Source organism: Manihot esculenta, chromosome 15 (assembly GCF_001659605.2).
Source record: "Manihot esculenta cultivar AM560-2 chromosome 15, M.esculenta_v8, whole genome shotgun sequence".
Classification (NCBI taxonomy): domain Eukaryota; kingdom Viridiplantae; phylum Streptophyta; class Magnoliopsida; order Malpighiales; family Euphorbiaceae; genus Manihot; species Manihot esculenta.
This window is the reverse complement of record NC_035175.2, coordinates 7,998,260-8,009,351: the sequence shown is the minus strand read 5'-3', so window position 1 is coordinate 8,009,351 and position 11,092 is coordinate 7,998,260. Positions and strand designations below refer to the sequence as shown.

The 11,092-nt window shown below is 32.7% G+C and overlaps 1 protein-coding gene across 1 annotated transcript; it reads left to right on the top strand.

Annotated features, from left to right (window-relative positions):
* The first annotated feature begins 7,691 nt into the window (after positions 1-7,691).
* Positions 7,692-10,030, top strand: LOC110600884 (9-cis-epoxycarotenoid dioxygenase NCED3, chloroplastic). Its single transcript, XM_021737795.2, has one exon. The coding sequence runs from the start codon at positions 7,857-7,859 to the stop codon at positions 9,642-9,644; it is 1,788 nt and encodes a 595-aa protein (XP_021593487.1). The 5' UTR covers positions 7,692-7,856; the 3' UTR covers positions 9,645-10,030.
* The last annotated feature ends 1,062 nt before the right edge of the window (positions 10,031-11,092 follow it).

Genomic DNA, 11,092 nt, shown 5'->3' with positions numbered 1-11,092 from the left:
ATAATCTCATACATAATTTCCTTATAAACCTCTTTTAAAATTGTAATACTCTTTTTCTAGAAAACAAAATAATAATAAATTTGATATTTGGTTTGGAAAAATAGAGTATTTGATCAATGGAATCTGACAATTTCATCGAAAATATATTATTTCTATTAACTTTTCTTTTACAAATAAAGCTTTAAAAATTTTATATTATTTGATACTAATAATATAAATAATATCCTTTTTATATATGTTATTATTAAATTTTATTTACTTATTAATCAATGGAATATATAACATGGTTATTGAATTTAAAAAAAAATATAAAAGTTAAATTATACTTGCAAAAATATTAAAAAGAAAATAAAAGGAGGAATAAGGAGAAGAAAAAGAGCAGTCGGCTACGTAGGTTGAGGAAGCTTCCAAAGATTTAAACGGACCGTCCATAACCCATAAGTGGAAGCCACGTGTAAAAAGCAAACCACAGTAAATGATTGACTCCATGAAAAAAAAACAGAAGACGACATGACGTGGCTTATCCAATCAGGAATATAGACCGTCAGGTGTCCAAGATTAGCGACAATTCTAAGTGGAAGTTTAACACAGGTGGCATTCCCTCTCCAACCATCAATTGCCACTTGGACACCCTCTCCCTCTCTATCCCATTCTCAGTCTCATATCCTGCCCACCTAACTCTCTCCATTCATCACTCATTATTCCAATTGATTTAAAATTGCCATGTAAGATGAATGAACCTTTGTCATTTCTCTAACGTAGGAGAGATGCATTGGCTTTCATTTTTAAATAATATCTTCTTTATAAAAATTTTCCTAAATTTTATAAATGTATACTTACTCTTCTCTTCATATTATAAATTATTTTTTTAAAAAAACAAATTCATACAACAATAAACACGAAAAATTAACGAAATATCAAATATTTCAAAAAGAACTACTGCATCTTTTTAATAAGATTTTGATGATAATTGATTCATTAATATTTAATCAAATAAAATCATACTTTTCTTAACATATATATTATATCAGCATTGTCGTAATACACATATTTAAAGTCAGTGTGATTGATGATCAAGAGTTTGAAATTAATAATGAAACGAATTAGTAGTGGAACGAAGTTAGTTGATTGAACCCTTAGTTGAACTAATAGGTCCTAAAGTGCTATAGCCGACAACACTCAAATTAAAGGGTTACACCTTATCTTAATTTAATCAATATGCTTTATATGTTATCAACTTGTACTTAAAAAGATGATTATTTGACTATTAAAATTATTGGGGATAATGTACATTTGACAAAGCAAAGATAAATAGGGCAAAAATTGGTTACCACAGGATTGGGGGTTGAAAGGAGAGTAAAAGAAGAAGAGAGACATTAGATAAAGCAAAGGCTAAGTATAAGAAACAGGCTGACTTAATTCGGGGGATTGAGTTGCACGGAATCCAAAGAGCTCAAATGGTGCATTATGTGACAAAAGGCGTTGGATAAAACTGAGAGAATCCAAAGAACCAAAAATGGGCGGCAAAATTGTAATTAAGAAAATGATTTTTTTTTGTTTTATTTTTGAGAAATTGGGGGTGTCCTTTGGATAGGACACTTGGATTCCAAATTCCAACTCCAAATGGTTCTATGAATATGAGACAATTTTTCAAAAAGTTAAGAATTGTTACATGTAATAATAAATTCCATTAATATGAAGTGGAGATAAAAATTTAGTACCATAATTGAAATCACCAACATGTTATGTTTCTGCAAAAGGCAGACAACATTTTTCATCGTTCAAATGCTTTCACATTATGTTTTCCCTTTCCTTTTTTTCTTAGAATAATTTTTATATATAAAATATTATCAATTATTGATTTCTCTGTATGAAAATGTAGATATCACTGAAAGCATCCAAGAAGAGGGACTTTATTTTTTTTATGTTATAGCCTTCTTTTTAGTGCATAAGATAATAAAGGGCATTAACCTTCTAAATCCATTTGTTTGTAGTTATGCTCTGCCGGGTTCGTTGGCCTTGGCAGTTTTTTCCGGTAAAGTTGGTTGGCTGGTCCCACGAGGATGCTTCAATTATTTATCTCTTTGTTTTTTTTTTTTTGGTAACCTTTCTCCAACCAAAGGACACATTACCATTTTGATAAGGTTGTGTCGAACTTTACAAAAAGATTTAACTATATTATAATTAAATACAAAGGCGGATGGTTCTCTCGATATGGAATGTGCTCATATGTATGGGAGTGGAGCATCCAATTCATTGGGAGGCTAATCACTGTGCTGATTTGGAATATGCCCACTTGGCCCATTAGTTTTCGCTTGGCATCTCGCCCTACCAATCCCTGCCTAGTGTCTCACTCCTTGCTAGTTGATATTTGTTTTCGGCTAAGGACTCGTGCAACACTTAATCCTGTCAAAACTAAGTTAGCCTCTACTTGCATTAAGGTAGTTCAATAAATTAGGTTGAACTATGGAAGTGAGCACAAATAGAAACAAATTAGTTCACGTAGAAAGGAAAAGTGTGCACAAGATGGAAAGCTTATATTACACTTGAATAAGAAGGTTTTATTGTTCCCATATTATTTTGGCTAATTCTAGGCAACTCTAGATGCTTTTGCACTAATCTGCCATCTATTGAACATCACTAGAGTGTTCTACCGTGCCCCAAGAGCTTAGGTTTGATTGTTAATTTGCCAAGGAGACATAGACCAATATGTTCTCTACTTGCATCATGGGAGAGGAGAAGATCATAGAGATCTAAGGTGCAAGGTGTTGTTGGGACATAACAAGGGCATTAAAAGATTGAGTGGGAGAGAATATCACCCCACCAATTTTGTCTCCCGTGGAAATCCAAGTTATTACTGCAAGTTGGCTGCTAAGTGAGGTTATAGTTGGTGGTAACACTTGTGGAGGTAAAGGGGAAGACTGATGCAACCATCATGCAAGTGAAGTTTGGTTGGGAGATAGGCACAGGGGCTGTTGTGCATACTGGGCACTAGGCAGATGGAGCTGCAAAATGAGGATATATTGGCGTGTGCGAGGGGCACTGCGAGGCATTGCGCGGCACGCTACTAAATGAGGTTTAGTTGGCGCAAAGTTGCAGGGAGCATTGGCATGCACAGTGCAACTAGCGGGCGCAATGCTGGCAGGCTTACGAGAACGTGCAAATGATGTTCGATTGGGCTCCAAAATGTGTTGGAGTATGCTAAAAGGTTCCAAAAGCTCATGTTGCACACTCTAACACTTAGTGAGGTTCATTAGGTGGCAGATTGGCGCAGAATTTGTCCAGAATTAGCCAAAATAGTTAGGAAGTAACTGGACCAATTCAAAAGGTGCTAGAAATTGTTGGGTTGGCCACACGGTGGAGGCAACACCATCTGGTTGAGTGCCTAAAAATTGGAGTGAGTTAGGCCATTCATTTTAGGCATCCTAGAAAGTCTTGTGTGTTTTGGAGAGTTTTTGAGAGACACCTATTTCTTCGAGTCTTGTAGCCTTTTAAAGTTTTCTTTCCTAAGTGTGAATAAAATTCTATATCTGCTTACGTGTTTAATTAAAATATTTTAGGTGGCTAATAAATATTAACTTAATATATTATTAGGAAATAATACAAATAATTTTGTAACATGAGATTTTAAATTTATTGGAGGCATTATAAAGAAAGATAATATAAAATTTATTGCTTTTTAATTATATTTTACGGATGAATATAATTAAGAAAATTATTATTAGTTTCTAAAGAAAAAAGAAAATTATTGAAGATCAATCTTGGAGGAGAAAGTAATATAAGATAAAGCATGTGGTGGCATGTGCAAACGTGACCCAATCACTGCCTTACAACCTAAGTCTATATCCTCAATTATGAGGTCCGTCGCACGTGTTACATGTGTGATATCCCTTAATAAAGGTGATTAGCTCTCTTGGAGGCAGATTAATATAATTTGCATAATTTCCTCCTTGTGGTTTACATTTTTAGTTGTTTTAAAAAATGCTAAATATTTAATTTCATTCAAATATATAATTTAGTTTGTTTTAATATTCATCTAAAAATAATTACAAATTCTAATGTCAATCTTTTAGATCAAATTTCTTACTTATTAACTCAAAAATTAAAAGTTTAATTTATTTTTTTTAGAATAAATTTGAATTAAAATTAAACTAATTTTTATTAATTACAATTATTATCGATTATCCTCCGCTGAAACTAAATTTAATTGACATTTCCTTGACTCCATTCAACTAAGGTCAGTTTAATTTTGTAAGAAAAATTATTTTCTGCGTTTAAGTTTATTAAATATGATTGAGTGATGACGGTCGGACTTTTGCCATCCAGACTGATGCTGAGTTTGGAAAAAAGGAACAGTCTCAAAACTCATTAGGATTTTCTAAGCCAGAAATCTAGTTAACATATCATTCCGTCCGTGATCAAAGCAGGCCAGACTGGCTTATGGTCTGGGCTCACTAGAGAAGAGTCTAGCTCAGTGACGTGATAAGTAATAAGAGAACATGTCCAATTACCTCAAAACCTTATCAGTATGTGTGTCCAAAATCCATTAGGACTCTCTAAGCTAGCCATCCAGTCAGCGCATTATTCAGTCCGTGATCAAAGCAGGCCGGACTGACTTATGGTCTAGACTCACAAGAAGAGAGTCTAGCTCGATGACGTGACAAGTAATAGGAAAGTAAATCCAGTCACCTCAAAACTCTATCAGTATGTGCGCTGAATGGGAATTAAATGGCTGACTGACAGAGATGGATATGTTAATACGTTCGTATGTACAGATCTGTATGACAGAAATAGATGACATTGTAATAATACAATGGTTATGTGTATTAGAGAGCGGTGGTTATGCGTATTAGAGGACAAGAAAAAAAGAAATAAAGAGGGAATATGTGACCCTTCAAATCAAGTCTACAGACCATAAACACGCATAAAAAAAACACCCTTCAAACCCTATTCATTTATGAATTTCAAAACATCAATAAGAATATGCGAGTATTTCTAAACTTTTCGATATAATATTAAAAACATGAACAAAAAGAGATTCGATAACCAAGATTTTGTCCTCGTCAAAAGACAAAAGTAAAGATAAATTAAAAAATATAATATGTTAAAATATATAGTAATTTATATTTGTGATTATTATATTAGAGCTTTTTCGAAGGCTTAAGGTCCTCAATCACATTAATAATTCTAATCCCACTATTACTATTTATATTATAATCCTCAAGAGAGGATATGGTTGTTGTTTGTTAGACTATGATTGGAATTTTTCATTTTCACCCTTTTTTTTATTTTATAATTTATATTATTATCCTAAAAAGTTCCCCTTTTTCTTGTTCCATAAGAATGAAGGAAAAGGAATCTATTATAATATTAAATTATGCCATGCTAATCAAACGCTTTATCATTTTAATATTCATTTGCTGCAGTATTAATTGCAATTTTTGAAAGTAGGTCCATTTATTCATAAAAAAATTAATAATTTTGGTAAATATAAATTCCCTTATTACTATTATAAAAAAAAAATCTAAATTAATAAATTATTATTTTATATATTAAAATTATAATCATAACCGAATAATAATAATTTAAAAATTAATAACATATAAAATATAAAATTTCTTTCTCAATATCTTTTCAAATCAAGCAAGACCCACCGCTGGATATAATATATAAAAATTATGGTTGAATTTTAATTTTTTATGGACATATTATATTTTCGGTATATTTTTAGTATCATAAATATGTGTTAAATAGAGTACCAACTCTACATTTATTAACTAATTATTCGCTATTAATAAATTGTTTGATATATTTATAAAAATAATCTGACGAATCCAATAAAATGTAATATAAGAACAACGAGCAAAACTAGATGTATATATGTCATTGGTCTACTCTCATTATTTCAATATTATTTCCTCATTAAATCAATCAGTTGATTGATTTTCTCATTCTATCCAAATATTATCCGCATGTTCCATCAAATTTCCATTTATAAAATATAATTACATTTACCTCCATTATTATATTATATTATAAAATAATAATTTAGTATTATCTTTACAATAAATAATATATAATTACAGTTATAATATTATTACATATAAAATAATTATTTATTAAAATATAAGTTAATTTTTTAATGATTTTAAATTTAGTATTACGACAAGTGTTTGTAGTAAAAATAACCACATTTTTTTTTAAAATGGCCCACTAAACAGGTTTGTAGATCCGTGTAGTTTAGGTTGTTAGGTGAGGGCTTGGACTTACTGCCCCTTTGAAATTTTTGTTCACGTTTACATTAACAAGGAAGGATTTTGGGATTGATTATGTCTTCTATATTTATAACAAAATAATTTTTGTAACGTGTGAAACTTTCTATTTATTTATTATTAAAAACTATAGAACTTATAAATATTGATTTATTTCTCATAACAATTGATAATAAATAAACATGGAAATTATTGAGTTTTTGCAGGAGGAAATTACAGAAAGTATTTTTGAAAAATTCATGCAAATTTTGAAAAAGGAAGAATTAGGGTAACTGACACGAGGTTTGAAAACGATGGAAATTTGGTTTCTTTTACTCTGGCTTTGGCTTTGTATTAGAGAGGGCCAAACAGGGGAAAGAGGAAGGAAGGAAGAAGGGAAGGCGTGTGGGGGCGGGTGATGTGAGCCTAGATTTGGAGGCCGAAAGGAGAGCTCAGCAGTAAAAGAGAGGAGGCCACGTGTAAGGCATGTCGCTCTTAGAAAGAGGGGGAAACGCGGGGTTAAGCTAATTTAGGGACCAATTCTCCATCCAGTCTTCTCCCATGAAATCATAATGCCCCAATACCAATACCGACCATCCCCTTTCCCTTCCTCTCCTCTTTTTCTTTCCTTTCTTTTTAAAAAAGATCATCTTACTAATGTATTTTCACCAAAACCGATTTACACGGACCGTAATATGTTTTTAACCAATCAAATCACCCTTATGTCATTATTAATTTTTTAATTATTAAAAAGATATTACTAAAATTTTCATAATATAATATATACAATAAATATATAAATTCAAATATAAATAGTTAATTTAATAGTTATTAATATCATTTTATTTATATAAAATTGAGCTTATGTGAAAAGCATGTTTTAAATTTTAGTTTTTATATTGTAAAATAAATATTTAATTATTATTATTTATTTAATTAAGAACAATTTGTAATATATTTAAAACATGAAATTATTCATACACATTAAATAAATTAACGAAATAAATAAAATAATTTATATCTATAAAAAGTAATAAAATTTAATGATTCAAATACAATAAACAAAAGGGATGTGAGTGAGAAAATTATTTTTGCTTTAATTATTAATTATAGTAAAATTTATATAAAATATATTATAATTAATAATTATAATATTTTTTATACCTTGTAATTTTTATTTTTTTAAAAAATATTTTTTAATATTTAATAAAATTTAATTTTTTTAAGATGAATATATTTAAAAAATTAATAAAATAAAAAAGAGTTAATATTTTTAAACATGTATAAAAAAATAAAATGAATAAAAATTATCTGTAGATGTAAAATTTATTGTGTGGGTGGGTCAAAGTAAGCAGCACTTGCCCACTGAAGACGTCTTTCACCTGGTTTATATGAGTGGAGACTTCTTAGCATTGCGACACGTGGTATTCTCTCGCATGTTTGAAGTGGACCTTCTTCTTCCTCCTCCTCCTCTCTATATATACTCTTCCTCTCCCTGCTCTCTTCCCTCAGATCACACTTTCACTCTCTAAATTCTTTGTCTAATCCTTCTTCGTCTACGCTCCCACGCACCCCAAATTTGCGCATTCCTCTGGTTTTATCGCCATGGCTTCTTCTTCTTCACTTTCCCCAGCTGCAGCTATAAGCATGAGCTCTTCTGTTTCTCTTGACAGGCCTAGCATAATCTCTTCCTCTCTTCAGACTCCTTCCATTATCCATTTTCCTAAACACTCCTCCACAGCCACTTCTTATCCTCCATCTCCTTCTATTTCTACAACAATTCCAAAGAAAATTGCCACTACTCTTCCTTCTGTTGATAAATCATTAGCCCCAGTGCAAAACCAATGGAATCTTTTGCAAAAAGCTGCAGCTATGGCCTTGGATGCTGTGGAAAGTGCTTTGGTTTCACATGAACGTCGATTCCCTCTTCCCAAAACTGCTGACCCAGCAGTCCAAATCGCAGGCAACTTCGCTCCCGTGCCGGAGAGACCCGTTGTACATAATTTGCCCGTTACTGGTACAATCCCAGATACTATTCGAGGTGTTTATGTTAGAAACGGCGCGAACCCACTTCACGAACCGGTAGCTGGTCACCACTTCTTTGATGGTGATGGGATGGTCCATGCTGTTCGGTTTGAGAAAGGTTCCGTCAGCTATGCTTGCCGGTTCACGGAGACAAACAGGCTGGTTCAAGAGCGAGAATTGGGACGCTCAGTTTTCCCAAAGGCCATCGGTGAACTCCATGGACACTCTGGGATAGCTAGGCTGTTGCTTTTTTGCGCTCGTGGGCTTTTTGGTATCGTTGATTCTAGCCATGGGACTGGTGTTGCTAACGCTGGATTGGTTTACTTTGATGGTCGTCTTCTCGCCATGTCTGAAGATGATCTGCCTTACCATGTTCGTGTTCTTCCCTCTGGAGACCTCAAAACTGTTGGACGATACAATTTCAATGGCCAACTCAAGAGTTCAATGATTGCTCATCCAAAAGTCGACCCATGTTCTGGGGAATTGTTTGCTCTAAGTTACGATGTTGTCCAGAAGCCATATCTGAAATATTTCAGATTTTCTCCAGACGGTAAAAAGTCTCCTGATGTTGATATCTCACTTGATCAGCCAACCATGATGCATGATTTCGCCATTACTGAGAGGTTCGTTGTTATTCCTGATCAACAAATAGTGTTCAAATTGCCTGAAATGATTCACGGCGGCTCACCTGTAATCTACGACAAGAAGAAGATGTCGAGGTTTGGTGTATTGGACAAGAAAGCCAATGACGCTTCAAAGATTATTTGGGTTGAAGCACCAGATTGCTTCTGTTTCCATCTCTGGAACGCATGGGAAGAGCCTGAAACTGATGAGATTGTGGTGATTGGATCATGCATGACTCCACCAGATTCCATTTTCAATGAATGTGATGAGAATCTAAAGAGTGTTCTCTCAGAAATCAGGCTAAATTTGAAGACCGGAAAATCCACTCGCCGGCCAATCATTTCAGAATCTGAACAAGTAAACTTAGAAGCAGGAATGGTGAATCGAAACCTGCTTGGGAGAAAGACCCAGTTTGCATACTTGGCTCTGGCCGAGCCATGGCCTAAAGTGTCTGGTTTCGCAAAAGTCGACCTCTCAACAGGCGAGGTACGCAAGTATATGTATGGAAACAAGTATGGTGGTGAGCCTCTGTTTCTTCCGAGCGACCCAAGTTCAAATTCAGGCAAAGAAGATTCTGGGTATATTTTATGCTTTGTTCATGATGAAAAACAGGGGAAATCAGAGCTCCAAATTGTGAATGCCATGAATTTGAAACTAGAAGCAACAGTGAAGCTTCCATCTCGAGTTCCTTATGGTTTTCACGGCACATTTATTAGTGCTAAGGATTTAGAGAAACAAGCATAGATAGAGAGTTTTCTTAGCAGAAGATGCAGAGAGGAGATTTACAGAGGGATTGTTTGCAGATATGTCCCCGGGTCTCCTCTGTTACAGTGTCACCCTGTTTCTGGGTTCTGTTTATTTTTTGGTTTCCTCTTTTGGTTCATATGTTTTACAGTGAGAGGCTGATCGGCCAGCTTGTAGCTTTTGGGTATAGGCACATTGAAGCTCAGCTGGTCTCTGCTTATTCTTTCACTTGATGTGCATTACAAAAAAAAAGTATAGAATTTGAAGAGTACATGTGATGTGTATTCTCTGTTGTTTCTTTGTGTTGGATCTGTAAATATTGACATATTTTTGGGTTTTTCACCGATTTGAATGGTTAAAGTGTCATGTCTAATGTTTTCCCCTCTCTTATGTTGTTGGATTTTGGGGTATATTTTGAGCTGGACAGTCAGACATTTGGTCTATTTGAAGAGAATTTAGGAGATGGGAATTTGAAGATATGGTTGGAATTCTGTTAGCAATAGGAGGATTGAGAGTGGCAGCTTATGATTGGAAGTTGGAGGGATCAAAAGGTTCATATGCTGCCCAACCAGAAGAAGAAACATCATGATTGATATTAGCCACCGGAGAACAAGACAACCTCCTGAAGTTATGCGAGTCAACTTCAGCAGTGGGATTTTTTTGTCTTTGTTTTTTTCTTTCAGGTGTGGCTAAACCATGAATGGAGTTTTCTTTTACGCAAAGGCAACTGATTACATGCTGCTGAAAGAAAATTTAATAATAAGTATGAATTTTACTGTCATTAAATTAAATAGTTATATGATATTAGTTACAAAGATATATGATATTTAATCTAAGAAAGTTATATTAATATCAGCTGTGAAAGGTTTAGAGAGTTTATAAAGATTAATTATTATTTCTTTTAGCATTTTTTTCCGAGGATTTCAGGTGGGAGAAAGATCCAATGGAACAATTAATAAATGTTGTCTGATTTTAAAATTTGGGAAAACACTTATAATGCTACCCAAGAGGAGAAGACTGAAGAGATTTTCAGCTTCCAAAAACTCAATTGGAGATTGCTCATCCATTATGCTTTTAATCACTCGATTATTGAATCATGATTTTCTTAATGTAATTTATTTAAATTCAAAGTTAAAGTCAAAATTTTACTGTCTAAAAATAATTATTAAACCAAAGCTATTAACTTATGAGCGCCAAAAATACACCATTAAAGTTTCGTTTGTCCGAAAATATATATACATAATATGAAAAATATTTTTCATAAAAAACAATTTATTTTTTATCATTTAACTTTAATTTTAATTTTAAAAATAAAATATATTAATAAAATTATATACAGAGATTTTAACGAGATTTTTAAAGTGTAAAATTAATTTTTTTAAATGATTTAATATTTTATTTGATTAAAAAATATTTTTTGAATGCTTTAAAATTCAAAAAATATGAAA